Here is an 18,772-nt window from a genome sequence, read left to right on the forward strand (position 1 = left end):
CCAATGACCACAAGGTTGAAGAATGAAGAGTGAATGTTGCAATCAAGTGACGTATAATAAAAGGGCAATGCATATGAAATTTTAAAAATGATCTTATATTAATGGACACAAAAGGGGTTTTATATTTATGAATGAACTTGTTTAATGTGTTAAGTAAAATAGTTCTGCATTACTCAAAAAAATATAGAAATTGCTAAGACACATGTTGTAAACAACATTTGAACTGAGTTCTTCCTTCAAAAAAAACCGTGAGTTCTTAAAAAAAACATTTGAACCGTGAGTTTTTTGCACTTGTGTTTTTAACCATTGATCAACAATAAAATCAACCCAAATTACCCTCATTTTCAAGGGGGGGGGGGGGGGGGGGGGATTTTTTTTTCGTAGAATTACTTCAAGTGATGTTAATCCAGTAACTTCCTAAGCAAGTGAGGTTAATCCAGTACAGTACTTCCTAAGCACACTCGTCACCAAATTTAGAAACGCATCATCATGCTGCAAAAAAGCCGATAATAATAACCGTACCAAATCAAAATTCCACAATCACTGAAATTCACAATCCCGCCAATTCATTTTCACTTCCAAACCCTAACCCCTCTTTCTCCCCCCAAATTCCCTCTCCGCTAGGGTTTCTCTTCCACCACCGCAACAACCATGCCGTCGCTACAATCTCCAGGCAAAATCCTCCGCCTCGAACTCTCCAACTTCAAATCCTACAAAGGATTCCAACAAATTGGCCCTTTCTACGACTTCACCGCCATCATCGGCCCCAACGGCGCCGGAAAATCCAATCTCATGGATGCTATCAGCTTCGTCCTCGGCGTTCGCACCAATCAACTCCGTGGCGCTCAGTTGAAAGATCTCATCTACGCTTTCCATGATCGTGAGAAAGAACAGAAAGGTCGAAGAGCTTTCGTGAGATTGGTTTATCAGCTTGCGAATGAATCCGAAATCAAATTCACTAGAACTATTACTTCTGCTGGTGCTAGTGAGTATCGGATTGATGATAGTGTTGTTAATTGGGATGTTTACAATGCGAGACTCAAATCGTTGGGGATTCTTGTCAAAGCACGCAATTTCTTGGTTTTTCAGGTTTTTTTTTCTTCCCAATTTCTTTGTAATTTCTTGTTGATAGTGTTTTACTATGGACCTGTTTGGATATACAACTTATTTGCAGCTTATAGCACAAAGGCTTTTGATGATAAGCACTTACGTATAAGGTTACATAAGCTATTTTTATAGCAAAAGATGAAACAACATTAAATTGTTTTTGCGTATGTTATAAGTTGTTTTTATAAGCTATATGGAGAGCTTTTAAAAACAAGTTGAAAACAGCTTATTTGTTTTTTTAATTTCTTTGCAATTTCTTGTTGATGGTGTTTTACTAGCACCTCCACCAGACATTACACCGACACACAGACACGTTTACACTGGTTATAATTTGTAATAATGGCAAAATTGAGTGCAAGCACATGTGTTAGTGTCAGACAGGGCTTCTATGGGAAGTGTCGGCGACTCTGCGCTACAATATAGCTTATAAAAACAGCTTGTAGCATATACAAAAACAATTTACTTTATTTTATCTTTTTCTATAAATAAGCTGTTTATCCAAACAGGACCTATGTTAAAATAAGCTGTTTATCCAAGCTTTCCAATATGGCCGAAAAAGGTTGTCCAAACAGCTTTTAAGATAAAATGAAGTTGCACTAAGCTGTTTTTTTTTTCCTGGCTATAAGCTGTTTTTATAAGCTATAAGCTATTTTTATTAGCTATATTCGAAAGCTTATCTTTGTTTCACACTGGAATGGTTGATGAGTATGGTGAATTTTTTTATTGTAGGGTGATGTGGAATCAATTGCGTCGAAGAATCCGAAGGAGCTCACTGGGCTTATTGAGCAGATATCTGGATCTGATGAGCTTAAGAGAGATTATGAGCAGTTTGAAGAAGAGAAAGCTTCTGCTGAAGAGAAATCGGCGCTTGTTTATCAGAAGAAGAAGACGATGGTGATGGAGAGGAAGCAGAAGAAAGAACAGAAGGAAGAGGCGGAGAAACATATTCGCTTGCAGGATCAATTGGTAACTTTATCTGCTTTTGATTTATGTTTGTTTGTGTATTAGTATACTTCATAGGCACATTATTGATATGGAGGACAGGCGAATAAAAAAGGAATTTTTTTTTATGCTGGAGTTTGTGAGGTATCAGTGCCCTAAAGGCAAAATCAATTCAAAATTTAAATTTATTTATAAGTATTTAAATATAAAAATATGACATGACATGAAATGATTGGATGTTGGATACATACCCAGCAAAACTCTAGGGTACCAGAGTATTCACCATAAAATAATTGCTTATAAAAGGGGAAGTAACAAAGGGGGGCAGGAGTGTGAAATGGAATTAGTGGGGCTGAGTATCAAGGCGATATTTCATACATTTTTTATTTTCTCTTCAGTTTTTCTCGTGATCTTTATCCGACTGCTTATGGTGAAAATGAAATTCTCAAATATGTTTGTTTTTTTCCCTTGCAGAAATCTATGAAGAAGGATCACTTCTTGTGGCAGTTGTTCAATATTGAAAATGATGTTGTTAAAACAACCGAGGAACTTGAAGCTGATAAAAGAAGCCGTGAAGGTGTTATTAAAGAATTAGAAAATTTTGAACATGAAGCCGGCAAAAAGAAAAAAGAGCAAGCCAAGTATCTGAAAGAAGTTATGCTACGTGAGAAGAAAATAGCTGAGAAAAGCAATAGACTTGACAAGACTGTGAGTGTTTTTTCTTCTATATTTGGAGTGGGTTTTGGGAATTAACCACTTAATTTTCAACTCTAGCCATCGAACTTTTCACATAGGTTGATCCTATGCTATGCATCTTAAACATTGCTCGTTTTTAATAGGCTATAGTGTGACTTATACATAAGGACTACAGTTTGAATCCTCCCTTTTGAGCTGTTTCCTACTCCTTTGGAAACAAAAATGAAATATATATCTTGGACTATGTGAAAATCATCTTTCTAAGTTTTTTAGTTTTGTTCCCTCTGTTGATTTTATTTGTTATGCGCCTTGTCATTTATGGGATTTTTCTGGTTTCTGTCCTCCTTGCAGCAACCTGAGCTTCTGAAGTTAAAGGAGGAAATGTCTCGCATCAATGCAAAAATTAAAAAAGGGAAGAAAGGGCTTGGCAAAAAAAGGGAAGAGCAAAAGGGGCACGCCAAAGATATAGCAGATCTACAGAGTGGTATTGAGGATCTTAAAGGGAAAATGAAAGACCTAAAGGAAAAGGGTCGAAATGTTGGCGATCAGATTCAGTTAGATGATAATGACTTGCAAGAATATTTTAGAATGTGAGTGTTTATCCGCTGCATCACCATTCTATATTTTGTTCTTTTTCGTGTAGAACAGGATAATTTCTTAACGCTCGGAGTGAGCTAAAATCTTATGTTTTTAAACAACAAAGAAATAAATACATAGAAAGGAATACAGTGGATATTCCAACCCTTGTACAGTTAGAGCCAGTGCACAAAGACACTGATTGAACTGGAACCCAGAAACTGGGAAATCGTATTGTGTTTTGGGTTGCACCAACTATCTTATCTGCCTTTTACCCACTATATACTTCTTCCTCTAGTCCCGATTCTAAGCAAAAATACCTAAAATCATGCTAATTAAGAATTTTAGTTGAGTGCAATTAATTTTCATAATTTAAAAAAGTAATTGTATTTTTCACTTCATGAGAACTTGTTCCATGAGAATGAAGTGGTTATTGAAAAATAAAATCTATATTAATTGAAGGGTATTTAGTAAATGTTTTCTTTTTGCTTATAATCAAGACCGGTAAGAGTATGTTTTTTGGTCATGCTGGTGGGATAAAAAATGTGTTGACTTTTAGGTATAGTAGGTAAAACTGTTTTAGTATCATGTTATTTTTTTTTATCTCCTTGTTGAAGAAAGTCTTTATTCCTCATCGGTTTAAATTGCACATTTATTTGGTCAATGTCAAAATGAAACGGATAAAAAAAAAACAAATATCACTGGCCTGAAGTTGGAACATGTATGGATTAGTAATATTTTGCCTAATATCAGGCGGAGGTTTGCAGATGGTGTTAGCTGCATATGGTATTTCTTTTATTCAGTGGCCGATTTCTTGTTATTTGCCATTGGCCATGTGTTGTCAGTACTTGGTAGTTAGCATTAATTTCAACTTTTAATTTGTTGTTGATGTTTCTTTCTGTTTGGGAACTTGTGATGATAATCTTGTTATTACAGAAAAGAGGAAGCTGGGATGAAAACCGCAAAGCTTAGAGAGGAAAAAGAACTTCTAGATAGGCAGCAACATGCTGATAGTGAAGCTCAAAATAATTTGGAAGAAAATCTTCAACAATTAAAAAACCGGGAGGCTGAGCTGGATTCACAGGAAAAGCAGATGCGAGAAAGGCTTAAAAAAATTCTTGATAGTTCTGCAAAGAATAAGGATGAAGTTGAAGGCTTGAATATACAATTGCGTGAGATGAAAGAAGAACATAATGCATCCAAGTAAATCAACTTGTTATTCTTTTTTCATTTTTTTTTTCATTTTAATTTAAGGTATCCTACTGCATTACAGTCTTCATTGTTGACATTTGTGAAATGATATGTGCTACTTTTGTTCTGCAGGAGAAGGTATGACAACTTGAAGATAAAAATTGGCGAAATAGAAAATAAACTACGTGATCTGAAGGCGGATCGCTATGAAAACGAGAGAGATGCTAAATTGTCTCAGGCTGTGGCAACTCTGAAACGCTTGTTTCAAGGAGTCCATGGTCGCATGACTGATCTTTGTAGGCCAACACAGAAGAAGTATAACCTAGCCGTTACTGTTGCTATGGGTAAATTAATGGATGCAGTTGTTGTGGAGGATGAAAAGACCGGGAAGGAATGCATCAAGGTTAGTGATATTTCCCAATATCCTAGTTTGTGCCATTTTATTTTTCAAAACTTTATGATTATTGATTGCTAAGAAGTTAGACTCTGTTCCTGTTTGCTGTTGATGGCTTTTTTATGCTTTAGATTTTAATACATTTTTCTTATAGTTTATACACAGTGAATAAACTCAGAAAAAAGGAAACAAGCTAGAGAACCATTAATAAGTATGGTGGCATCAGCGTATTCTAACATGGACCACCTAGATGGTGGTTCTTGATGTGCCACTAGTTCTGGCCACTAAATTCTTCTCGTCTTGCATCCCACACCCTCCACACCAAATTACCCCTTCCTCAATCCATCTTGTAGTGGCCTCACCCTAAATCGTCGAAGCCCATTCCCAACCCTTGCTGGGCACCCATCTGCTCCCCTCTCCTCCAAAAAAACCCTTGCCTCCAAGTCTACGACAGTACGAGCAAAAATAAAAAAGATGGAAGAAAAAGAAGCCATAAAATCGAAAAAAATGGGTTAGAAGGTTGCAACTTCCACATCCTTCCTTGGAATCAAACCCAGCTGGGTATTACTCTTGGAGGAAGTGAGATGGGAGATCCGTGGTGGGGTGCCAGTTGTGACAGAGGCGCTTCTGTTTGAGGTTGCATGGTGGGTGGTGAAGCTTCTGGTTTCAGGGAGGCGTGTGATTGCTGTGGAAGGGTATTAAGGTTAGGAAGAGAGGATAATCCGGTATGTAGGGTCTACCCTATTACTGTGATGACCAAATTAATCAATGTTGCTTAATGATGGTCCACTGTGGTCCATGTTATAATAGGCCTAGTAATGTATCTATATAGGAACACAAATTTTGATGGACTTCAAAATAAGGTAGAAAGTCATGTGAAGCATAAACCTGGTGAACTGAAAGCCCAAACATGAAACTAGGGCTTTCAAGCTGGTGGACCTACATTTTGTTGCCTTTTCGTCTCTGAGGACCTAAATAATTACATTTAGCCTTCTGCCATTCCAGCGGGTTTTGTTTGACCCATCTCTTTAGTTGCAATGACAAGATTGCTGTTATTCAGAAGAGTTTTTGTGTAACAATACAAGATGTAGGGCTATTGCTTCCTATACGTCACTTCCTATTTCTTTGGTTTTTTTACAAGATTGTTATATTATTTTTTTCAAAGGCTGTTATATAATTGTTACTGTTGAAAGGCATGCTTTTCGATGTAATTCTTTGAGGAACCTATGTAACTGCTGAAAAGCTATATCTTTGGTGTAAATATATGCAATTCTTCCTGTTTTAACTTTGAAGTTCTATATATTGATTGAAATTTTTATTATTTTTTTTGCTTCTCTACAGTATTTAAAAGAGCAGAGGCTTCCTCCCCAGACATTTATTCCTCTACAATCTATTCGGGTGAAGCAAATAATGGAAAGATTACGCTCATTAGGGGGTACAGCAAAACTGGTTTTCGATGTGATTCAATATCCTTATTTAACTAGTGGTTACTTTGAGGGAACTGGTTGTGAGGGTGTCTACAAAGGGTCAAGATCCTCTCCATTTTTTTTTCACCCTCTATTTTTTCCATTACCAAAGTTTTGGAAATATAAATGCAATGATGTGCATTTGGCGGGTCTGATTATTTTTTGTACACTTCAAAACCCTTCAAAACTATAGTAATGGAGAGGGAAAATGGAGAGACAAAATGGAAAGGATCCTAACCCGTCTACAAAAGCTTCAAATTTTGCTGTTTGAATTTGTTCTAACACCTCGTTTATATATCTATTTTGAAATTTACCTTTTAAGCTAGCTTGCCCTTCAAGACTTTATTGTTTAATGGATTTAAAAAATAAACAATATATGATTTGATGTCAGTCACTGTACTTGAAAATTTCTCAATTCGAAAAAGCACAAAAAGGTGATAGGTGACCATCCATCGGTACACTATTTACCTTTTTATTTACTGCAATTGTTTGTCCAGTGGTTTTCTCCCTACAAATTATTTTTGGTTTACATGCTTCCTGCTAAATTTAGATGGTATTTCAAAATTTTACAGGAATTTGTTTAAACAAATTTAAAAACGAAAAGCATATAAATGTCTGTTTTTGTTGGTGTTACCTTGTCAGTCACGGTGATATGTAGAGCTGCAGTTGGTAGTCATCTTTGCATTATCAAAAAATTGTCAGTCTCGATTCTTTTGTTAATTTGCAACTCTTTACCATTAGTACATTGTTCTCACTAATCTCGTGTTGTACCGATTTATGTTTTATCTTCTGTTTATGCATGCTGTTTTCCATAGCTCACTAAAATCAAATCTTCTCCCTAATTAGACGCAGTTTTTAAAAACACTATTTTGTTCAGTGATTTTCTTTCATCAAATGCTATTGTACGGTCTATCAATTTAATGTGTTCCTATAAAGATATTCCACTAATAGATTTTAACTACAGTCTATAAACATTGAACATAACCTGTTCTTGTATTCTTTCCCCTTTTATATGAATACTTCATCGTGAAGTTTTTACTTGTATTGATGAATTTTGTTTTAACTAATCTATATGCCTATAGTGAACTTAAAAGTGTTTAAAGCTTTTGAACTTAACTAGTGCAAGTTTGATCCCTCCTTGGAGAAGGCAATTCTATTTGCTGTTGGGAATACTCTTGTTTGTGAAGACCTCGAGGAAGCCAAAATTTTAAGCTGGAGTGGGGAGAGGTTTAAAGGTAACAATGCTTTGATATTATCTGTTAGAGTATATAATATTCACAGTCTAACTATACTAGATATGCTTAGAGAAATCTATTGTTAGCTTGCTGTGTAAGATTTAGTGAGCTGTTAACAGCTGTCTCACAAGCCTAGGGATTATAAATATCTGTAATCAATCTCTCATTCATCAGCAATAATAGAATAACTGAATTCAGTTGCACTTTTCTTTCTCTCTCTTTTCTCTCTCTGAGCTTCAAGCTCTTCACACATTCATCAATGGTGATTCTAGTTTTTAACACATATCTTTATTACTTAAAGGGGATATATGGATTCTCCTTCCTGTTTTTCTCTCTGGCTTCTTGTTATGCTTTCTGTTTGTTCAGTCAAATTTAGAACTTCTTCTCAACTCTATGATCTTCACACCTTGAAATTTTTTGATGTGTTGTTGCTGTCTTCAGTTCTAACCTATGATGCATAGGTACGGGTACGTTGGTATAAAAAAAAAAAAAAAATTTCAAGTGCACTTCCATCATCATGTTGCTTGAGAGTTTTATTTTATTTTTTAGCATCCCCTCTACTATTTTCATCAAAAGCAAGATAATTTTGGTTATTTTTTCAACGCCCGTACATTTTTGCTGCACCAACTACGACGAAATAACTAAGTAAAAATAGGTACGGTTCGGTACTAAGTTACGAGTACCATACGCGTACCCGGTACGGGTGCGTACCCTGTACCGGTACTTCTCCATGTTTGGAGTACCCATGCTTCAGAGGTTCTAACCACCCTTTTGCATTTTGAGAATCCTACCATGTATGTGTTGCATTCCTGGTGCCTCGAAGCTTGGCCGAATGCAAATTATTGAACATTTCCATATGTAATTTGATCAGTTGTAACCGTGGATGGAATTTTGCTGACAAAATCCGGCACAATGACTGGTGGCACTAGTGGTGGAATGGAAGCAAGGTCAAAACAGTGGGATGACAAGATACTTGAAGGTTTGTATTAAATTCTTTATATATATATATATATATATATATATATATATATATATATATATATATATATATATATATATATATATATATATAAATTTAGGTTAAAGAATTTGCTCTTGAACTTTGCATTCTGTTTTTCAGGATATGTCAAAAAGAAAGAGGAGTATGAGTCGGAGTTGGAAGGGATAGGATCAATAAGAGATATGCGCGTTAAAGAGTCTGAAACAGAGGGGAAAAAAAGTGGACTTGAGAAGAAAATTCAATATGCTGAGATTGAAAAGGTAACTTCATGATTTTCACCATTTTTTCATAATAATATAATAATTGTTCTGGCATGCAAGCTGCGCCAGCCTTTGAAGGTTTTTTATGTGACATAATTAAGCACGAAAAGCTTGTATCATTTATTGTGTGGATACATTTATCTTTTTCTATGTGCTTGCTATGTATGTGTTTCACAATCAGATGGGGGTGTGGTTTTGTTGAGAATAATGGAATACTTTCTGGCAAAATCGTGGGATCGAAGATGGAAAGGCGCTATAGTGAACCTGTTTTGAGATCTGGGTCAAGTTTTCAGAAGATGACTGGTTTTCAAAAAGAAAACCCTGATCACGCTGTCTTCGTTCTTTCGATCATTCCACTCGCTTGACCATTAGTCCATTTCGCTGTCTGAATCTCTCCCTTGCTCTGGGCCTGCGACGACACCTCCTCTTTGCACTGCTGCTGCATGTGACTCTCCCTCCTTCTCTGCTCTGTTCCTGACTCTCCCTCTGTATCCTCTCTTATGCAGCTCAACAGCGCTTAGGTTTATAATCATCCGAAGCCCGAATGAAAGATTTTAGGTTTAAAGCGAGAATTGGGCCATATGGGCCCTACCTCTAGTGTTTTTGTTTTGATTTGCCGGAGTCTCAATTAGGCTGCTCTTTTCTTTGTTTTTATTTATTTATTTATTTATTAAAGCATAATAACAATATAATAAACCAAATCTATATTGTGAATCCCAGATAGTGGCCACGTCAGACGGTAAAACTGCTAAAGCGTTTAGCAGGGTAGCTGCTAGAGGTAGGGCCACACTTATGATATAATGAAATGGCCAAAAACTCTAAAATGAAGAAGCTTAACGGATTTAAGATTGGATAAATTAGATATATCAAACAATCGGTCCAGTTGCGGCACACCAATGCTATTCGGGTGTGTTTTGGTTGTGGTTTGCAGCCGTGAACACTGTACCTGCAGGAGATGGGTAGCCTGTAGAACATGTTGCAGTGGACTACGAGTCTGCTCCGTGATGGACTACAGAGAACTGAATTCTAACAATAAATATATTAAATATAAATTGCTAATGATGTGGGTGGAGTAATTATTCTTCCCCTTTTATTTTATCTTACTTCTAACTTAACTTATTATTAATTGATATACATAAATGGAAGAGTTAGTCTTAGATTAGCTGTTCTTAACAGTCTGTGAAGTGCCACATAAGCACTGTTTGTTGTAACTTTTAATAGAGTCTGTTACAGAGTATGTAGGTTAGCATCTAAGTTAGTGAAGATTAGTAGTTAAGAATACAGAATAGAATGTTCAGAAATATCAATTTCCCTTCTCCGAGTTTTCGTTCTATTGCATATATCTGACCACCATTTAGAAATCTTCCCAGATTGGCCTGATTTCCCCATATTTAGATCTTAATACTTCACAGGGAGATTTTTCTTTCTTTCTCATCCTCCATATTTAATCACATAGGAGAGCTTGCACTATTGGATTATGACTTTATTGTTGGTATTATGATACTATTCAGTGCTTGGATTTTTAGTTTCTTTTTGTTTTTGCATCTGTGGCTGGATAAATGCTAGTTTTGGTTGGGTATGGATAGGAGAACCTTTCTTCATTAGTGATTTCTCTGTCTTCTGTTCCTCTTGGAATATTTGAATTTTATTTTGGTTTCACCTTTTACCAGAAAAGCATTGAAGATAAACTTTCAGATTTTAGTCGTGAAAAGGGGGCCATCAAAGAAGAAATTAAACGTATTAGTCCAGAACTGAAGAAGGTGACATTGGCAATTCCTTTGTTTATTCATAGCAGTATTCTTGTATACCGAACTTGTTACTTATTGTTTATGTGCTGCAGTTAAGAGATGCTGTTGAAAAGAGGAATAAAGAATTACATACTCTTGAGAAGAGGATAAATGAAATCACTGATCGGATTTACAAAGAATTCAGCAAGTCAGTTGGGGTTGCAAACATTCGTGAGTATGAAGAAAATCGACTCAAGGATGCTCAAAGTCTAGCAGACGAGAAGCTGAAACTGAGTAGCCAACTTTCGAAATTAAAATATCAGTATGTTCCTTCTTCCCATTTTTTCCTAATCATCTCTCCTGTTATTGGTTGCAAACACAACCTATGCATTACACAATACTTACATGTATATGTTTTGCTCACAGTTTATTATAAAACCAACTAGTTCAGCATTAGGCTCTGTCAAATCGGAGAAAATAATCTTTGGAAGCAAATGAGGAAAGAAGAAAATTATGAATATTATTAAGTTCTACCTAGTCTAGGATGCTAGCTGTGAATATTTTTACTGTTTTGATTCAAATTGCTATATTATTTCGGGGACAGAACACTAATTTTTGGATTATGCATAGAAGTCTACGGTTGTATGATTGTTATTTGTCCCATTTAAGTGGATGGGTTGTCTGTATTTTTCACTGCAATACCTATTTTATTATTAGTATATATTTCACCTTAGAGGGAGGAGCCTTTGCGCAACAGTAAAGTTGTTGTCATGTGACTGAAAGGTCACGGGTTCAAGTCCTGGAAACAGTCTTTTGTGTAAAATCAGGGTAAGCCTGTGTACCAAAATGGTGGGACCCTTTCCCGGACCCTGCGTAGCTATAGTGCACCGGGCTGCCCTTTTATTTTATTTTTATATATTTCACCTTTAGTAAATTATAGATTTATACAACAACACAAGCCTTATGGGTTAGTCCAGTGAAATGGTTTTGTTGTGATTTTGGTTCTTGCTGGTTCTCATCAAATTCGGAAAATTCACCCACCAATCAAGCAAGTTAAAAAAGCATGATGTGGAAGATGAAGTGTCCTCATGAGAGACCAAGTGGGAGAGAAAAAAAGTAACTAGAGGATAATGACAGAAACAGTGAAACCTTGAGAAGATACTGGAAGAATTAAATATAGTTAGTAGTATCATTTACGGTTTAACTTGGCTTAGAGAAAGTGACTAATGGTTTTTTTGATAAAGAAACAAATTAATTCCATCAAATAGAAATAGTCAGTCCTTTTCATTTCCTACTCATGTCTCTTAACTTTTTTTAATTTATTTGTTTTGATACTAAATTGAAAACACTAAATGAGGTACAGCCGTTTCATTTTACAGTGATGATACTTTATAGTATGCTATTAATAATCTTTAGTTATATATATAAAAAATCAGTTACATGCTTATTCAAGATTCAGTTTTTGACTTTTGTACTTGCCAACTAGTTATTATTTATTCTTGAATTGTTTTATGCATACATTTAATATTCCTTATTGAAATTATTCTTCAGGTTGGAGTATGAACAAAATCGGGACATGAGTTCACGAATTCAAGAATTGGAATCTTCCCTAAGTGCTTTGGAGATTGATTTAAAAGGGGTACAGACCAAAGAGGCTGAAGCAAAGTTAGCAGCAGAGAAAGTTACTGAAGAGATCAATCAGTTAAAAGATGAAGTTAAAGGTACATGAACCACGCCTCATCATTGTTTTTTGTTGCATTCTCTCTCTCTCTCTCTCTCTCTCTCTCTCTCTCTCTCTCCTTTTTCTGAGGTTGGGGATGCTATTGTTGTGATAGATTGGTTCTCTGTTTAGTACTTTGCTGTTTACCATTTGAAATAAACAGGAACACACTTTGTTGATCTTGACTGAAGCGGACCCATCATCATTTCAATTTTCCGTTTATTGTTTCTGTCGTTGGAGTTTTATGGTTTCTATGTTTTTCTGCCCTTGTAGAGTGGAAATCAGAGTCAGAGGATCGTGAAAAGGAAATCCAGGAATGGAAGAAGAAGGCTTCGGCAGCCACAACAAGCTTAGCCAAACTTAATCGTTTGATTAGCTCAAAGGTTAGATGGGTGAAATTTCTATGCCCGTGTGTACTTTCATGCATAATGCATAGATAGCCAACATCTTTAGTGTCGTTACAGGAGGCACAGATTGAGCAGTTGATTGGGCAAAAGCAGGAAATCGTAGAAAAGTGTGAACTAGAGCAAATTAGCCTTCCAATCATACAAGATCCTATGGATACTGATACTTCAACACCGGGTCCAGTATTTGACTTTGATAAGCTCAGTAGAACACTAAAAGATAGGAGACAATCTGACAGGGGTAAAATAGAGGTAGACTTTAAGCAAAAAATGGATGCATTGGTATCTGAGATTGAAAGAACAGCACCAAATTTGAAGGCATTGGACCAGTATGAGGCTCTGCTTGAAAAAGAAAGAGCTGTAACTGAAGAGTTTGAAGCTGTCAGGAAAGAAGAGAAGGAAAAAGCCGATAGATTTAATGAAGTAAAGCAGAAGAGGTGCAATATTTTTTTTCCTTTCACTTTGTCATTATTTGTCTTATTTATAATATTAGTACATAGCCGATAGTTTGGGCATGTATGGTTTTGGGTGTTCAACTCCATAGCTTCTTTGTGCACTCCGGCCGCTATTGTGGTGAAAATCGCCGCTATAATCTCTACCTTGGCAAGCCCACACCATGAAATTGTGATGCGACATACATTAAATAGCCAGCCTGTGACAGCTCTGGCACAATAGTGCGACTATAGGGCCCTATTACCAACTAGGGTATCATTTTTTTTTTGAGCAAGAACTTGGGTATCATTTGATGACTAATGACTTTAATAATTTGTTTGCTTATTGTTTAGTGAGGTAGTAGTTTATAACTTGCTTTAAGCTCCCTAGCTCTGAAACATGTTGTCACATATCGGTCATGGTGGATTGCGGTGCCGGATTTTTTAACGATTGCCATGGCCAATTCGGTAAGGATGGTGTTGCCATGGCGTGTTATGCCAGCTTTCTATGGCAGACTTTTAGCTTCCCATCATGGTCCACCATAAGGCATTGATAAATGAAACTTTTTCTGCGTTCATTTCCTCTAGGGGTGAGAATTGGTTGGGACAAGCAAGACTTTGCTTAGATAGTCCTTGCCTGTCAAAATAATCTAAGGCCTAACCGTCATAGGTTTTATTTTAAGCATGATTTGACCCGTTCAGAATGAACAAACTGAGCTTTATAGTCCAAGTTAATTTTTTATTTTTATTTTTTTATGATGTAAACATTTCAATAGTGTAACCCAATCTTCTTAGAAGTTTAATTGAGTGATTATTTTGTAACAAGGCATTTATAATTCTCTCATAAATGTATCCCTGAACAAGCTTATATGTTGAAGTTGAACTATCGTAATTAAATATTGATAAGGTCAATGAACATATGGTTTTAATCATAACTCTACTGCAATCATAACATCGAAGTTATTTTTTTTTATTTACTTGAATAGGCTGACCTGTTACGCTTGAAATGCATTTCAGATGACATTACGCTTAACATTTTTAGTTAAATAAATTGACTTAAAAATAGCTTTGACCTGGCTTGGGCCTAAAATAAGTCTAGCTTGATATGGGCCTGATGTAGGCTAAGACTTAGCCGCTAAGTCATAGGCCCCCGTCGCTGACTGGTCTATTCCTGCTCCTTAATTTCATGTTTTTAGTTTTAATTTTAAAAATACCAGTTTTCATTTTGTTTCCTATATTTAAAGCCTTGCAGGAAAAACTACAAAAACAATATAAAGCCGTTTTTACTATAATGGAACAATTATTGGCCAGACTATACTTACCTCATGACCGAACTCCGGATTACCATGTCCCCTTTTCCTTGGGAACCAGAGGGTTAACACAAAAAAAAAAAAAAAAAGGAAAACAAGGAACTAAAAGAAACGATGTGTAATTTTTATAATTAGCTATATTTATATTCCATTGTTTGTCATCTGCCTTTTTGTGAGTCCAGTGTTTATTTATATGTTGAATGCAGATATGATTTGTTCATGGAGGCTTTCAACCATATCGCTGGTAATATAGATAAAATTTACAAACAACTTACAAAGAGCAACACACATCCTCTGGGTGGAACAGCATACCTAAATTTGGAAAATGAAGACGATCCATTTCTACATGGCATGAAGTACACTGCTATGCCACCAACAAAGCGGTTCCGCGACATGGAACAACTATCTGGCGGCGAAAAGACTGTTGCTGCGCTTGCGTTGCTGTTCTCCATCCACAGGTAGAGTTATTTGTACTCGTAGAATTTAAGATATCTTTCTAGTTGAGCATATTTGGTTTTGAGAAAATATATTTTGTTTTTTTACCTTTATTCATAAAGGGTGCCCCTAATATGGTCCCATTTAAAAAGGTCCACCGGTGAACCCATTATATCGTACCTGCTATAGCCGGTTATAACTTCTTTTTCTAATCTTATCTTTGTCCAATTTTATTCCCTTTTTTCTGCTACAATTTTCTACCCATGTGCAACAAACCCAAATGTTCTTATAAAATTCCAGCCATTCGGTGTTGCTATGGGAATTGGGGGTTGTGTTACATCCATGTTTGTGTAACTCGTGCGGATACATATGTGAGAAAATTCAATTTCTTTAGAAACTCGTGCAGAGGCATCATGCTCCTAAATTCTTCTACCTCAACCAACGGCGTCTGCTTCTTTGTATTGCCTCGCCAGCTAATAAGAACTTTCTTCGCCACCGAATGGTAGAATTACTCGATGTTGGCCACCCGACAGAGTTCTAATAGGTGGCGGCGATGTGGAGAGGAAGATGATTTAGAGGAAACGGAAGCAGATATCGGAGGAATGTGGAGGAAGTGAGAACTCTCTACGGCTTCGGAAGATTATTTATAACACGTAGGACTCATAGAATAATATACATGGTTATAATCAAGGAGTACATTTTTAATACGTATTTGTGGTTTAGGGATGAAGAATTGGTTATTACAGGAGGAATAAATAGAAATTATGTTGCCTGATAGCTTAACTGGGTACCTGTTGTGTTGCATGTGAAGTTAAAGAATAAAGGAGAGTCAACAAGTAAAATGAATGTGAAGTTAAAGAATAAAGGAGAGTCAACAAGTAAAATCTGGGTCATAACAAGTAAAAGTTTTCTGGTTCATTCGAAATTGCATGGATTGCTTAAAAAGTCTTTTGCCAGGTTGATTCAATACATAATCATGATCTAAGCAAGACAACATTTCGCTGAGAATAGTCAATCATATAAAATCCAAATAAATAGATTTAATCCATGTTTTGAACAAACATCTCACAATAAACATGGTCACTGAGATTGGTGGTGGTTGTGTAATGACGGTGACAGGGGCAATTGGGTGTGGTGATGGGAATAGAAGAGGAAGAAGAGGGGTACATCCGTATAAAGTAATAAATTTCTTTTCCTTAATGTGCCAACTGGTTTTTCAATGGTCCACCCATGAACCTTACTCTAACTGGTGCATATTAGGGGCTCCCAATCATAAAACCATCCATTGTTTTTACCTTGTTTTCTGTTTTCAAAGATTTGTATATGCAAACATGAAGACAAAATATGTTTGAACAATAATATTTTAGATGGTTGTTTAAATTTTGGGAAGTGTTCATTCAAGTAATAGACTGACACATCTTTGCCTAAAAATAGTTTGATGGAGATTTGGTCCACATGTCCATTAACATGGTTTCCACTTGCTTATATTTTCAGTTTTAGGCCTTCACCATTTTTCATACTGGATGAAGTTGATGCTGCATTGGACAACTTGAATGTTGCAAAGGTTGCTGGCTTTATTCGTTCAAAATCTTGTGAAGGAGCAAGGACTAATCAGGATGCTGATGCCGGATCTGGTTTTCAGAGTATTGTAATATCTCTTAAAGACAGCTTCTATGACAAAGCTGAAGCGTTAGTTGGGGTTTACAGGGACTCTGAAAGAGGGTAAACTTCTTCACATCATTCAATGATATTAAAGTAGTATTTTTTTCCTTTACAATAGGTTGATGACATAAATCAAATCTTTTCTATTTAACCTAGTTTCTTTAAAATATGCAGCATTGTATACTAATTCTGCTTTCTTTGCAGCTGTTCGAGTACTCTCTCATTTGATCTACTCAAATATCGGGAGTCCTAAAATTCATCCATTGGATACATAATATACATTGCTTTCGATGTACAGAGCTCGGGTTGCAGTTTTATTTCTTGTTTAATGGTTTTCAAACTGATATACTCTCGTCCCCTCTTGTCCATCTTGTGTTTAAATTACCAGTTGCCTCCTTTATTGTGTAAATAGGAATTCATCACCTCATAGTAGATGATTAGATGCCTTTTCCTTCACTAGAAGTGCTTTGTAGCTAGACTAGGTGGCAGAATATCTGTTGGTAAATGTATTGAATTAATTGAACATTCTTCTCTGCCACGACTTAGTATTCGTAATATTACTGCTATATATGCATGCATTCCTCCTTTAAGTCAAACGGCCATGAAAACTGAAGCACATTGTTTATTATGAATGAACTATATAAAATAAGACGTGAAGTATGTTAAGTAGCACACACTGCATGTTCAAATTAATATTATTTTATAATAAGGTGATAAATAATACTTTCACCATTATCATAAATGTAAATTGAAAGATATTGAATTGAAAGTGATTAAATTAATATTAATTAGAGTGTATAATTGAAAAGTAATTAATATTCAATTGAAATGAATCATTCATTTTGAGATTTTTTTTTTAGTCACTTTTTGTGGGAGTACTTAATATTCTCTCCTTGTCACTTTGTTTTAATTGAAGACAGATTTAATAGTCTTTCTGTTTTCTTTCGAAATACTATTCTTTAGAAATTAACATAATTTCTTTAAATATCTTGATGTGTTTTTATCTTAAATTGTATTTCTATATTTATGTTCTGAAAACTAAAAGGTTCGAAAGAATGGGATCTTATCTATTTTTTTGGTGGTGGCCGGGGTTCGAACCCCGGACCTTGTATATTTTATGCATTGTCCATAGCTAAGAATAATTAGAGATGAAAGGGTGCTGTAAATTGTTTTACACTAATCACAATAAAAATTACAATAAAAATTACGTAGTTATTATTTTTATTTAAAAAGGGTCAAACATCAATATCAAATTGAAGAAATATGATTGAATATTAATGTAATACATACCACTTAATCTTTTTTTTTTCCGCAAAAAATGGGCGGTGGCAGAAAGCCAACCAACACAAATATATATATATATATATATATATATATATATATATATATATATATATATATATATATATATATATAAAGCAAAATAAAGCAAGAAGTACAAACTGGAGGGGACTACACCAAAATTTCAAAATTACATACAATAATATATATATATATATATATATATATATAAACCAAAATAAAGCAAGAAGTACAAACTGGAGGGGACTACACCAAAATTTCAGAATTACATACAATATCTAAAGTTAGGCCACCCTAGTTTGTTTTATAATCTTATAAATAATCTTAGAGATTTTTTATTGTAAGTATCCTATAATTTTCTTGACAAAAAAAAAAGAATTTCTTTAAATCTTTAATAGTAAATGAAAATTTATAATAACTTCGAATGTACATTTAATAAATAATTGAAGGGACCTTTCAAAGTTTTTTTTTTTCTTCAAAAAAAAAAAAGTTTTTTTTTTTTTGAAGGAGGGACCTTTCAAAGTTGACACCATTTTACAAAAACTTGTTTCTTATCATATTGTTCAAATCAAACCTTCTTTTAAAGATTAAAAAACAGTTTGCTCAAAAAAAAAAAAAAAAGATTAAAAAACAGAGAAAGCAACGACGTTATTATGCAACTTGATTTTGATGTGATTTGATTTGATCTTTATATATATTATAATGCATGTAAGATGTAAAATCATAATAAATAAATTATAATGCATGGTAGACAGTTGTTGGCCTATAAGACATGAATTGCCAATGAAAATGAAACCAATTAAATTAGCTACACTCTCTATATTTGGCGCCACTCAACTAACGGTTGAGAATTATCAATTCAACAAACTGATCCATCATCACATAAAAATTATCTAGTTGCCACAAATCATAAC

General features: G+C 35.1%; 1 protein-coding gene across 1 annotated transcript; it reads left to right on the forward strand.

Annotated features, from left to right (window-relative positions):
• The first annotated feature begins 536 nt into the window (after window positions 1–536).
• TTN8 (Structural maintenance of chromosomes (SMC) family protein) lies at window positions 537–17,146 on the forward strand. The gene is made up of 18 exons (XM_085728561.1): window positions 537–1,089; window positions 1,837–2,073; window positions 2,524–2,757; window positions 3,097–3,335; window positions 4,258–4,524; window positions 4,645–4,915; window positions 6,248–6,371; window positions 7,497–7,607; window positions 8,479–8,586; window positions 8,728–8,867; window positions 10,538–10,627; window positions 10,708–10,916; window positions 12,146–12,315; window positions 12,588–12,697; window positions 12,779–13,155; window positions 14,666–14,917; window positions 16,389–16,616; window positions 16,761–17,146. The coding sequence occupies exons 1-18, from the start codon at window positions 652–654 to the stop codon at window positions 16,807–16,809; spliced, it is 3,654 nt and encodes a 1,217-aa protein (XP_085584687.1). The 5' UTR covers window positions 537–651; the 3' UTR covers window positions 16,810–17,146.
• The last annotated feature ends 1,626 nt before the right edge of the window (window positions 17,147–18,772 follow it).

The sequence above is a fragment of the Medicago sativa genome, chromosome 1, assembly GCF_051527215.1.
Source record: "Medicago sativa cultivar Bolivia chromosome 1, Bolivia_mono, whole genome shotgun sequence".
Classification (NCBI taxonomy): Eukaryota; Viridiplantae; Streptophyta; class Magnoliopsida; order Fabales; family Fabaceae; genus Medicago; species Medicago sativa.

Excerpts from the sequence above, each read along its gene's own strand:
- TTN8 (XM_085728561.1), top strand. The coding sequence starts at position 652 with ATGCCGTCGCTACAATCTCCAGGCAAAATCCTCCGCCTCGAACTCTCC. Across the intron at positions 4,525-4,644 it reads GAAGAACATAATGCATCCAA|GAGAAGGTATGACAACTTGA; the intron begins GTAAATCAACTT and ends TTTGTTCTGCAG. Across the intron at positions 10,917-12,145 it reads CTTTCGAAATTAAAATATCA|GTTGGAGTATGAACAAAATC; the intron begins GTATGTTCCTTC and ends ATTATTCTTCAG.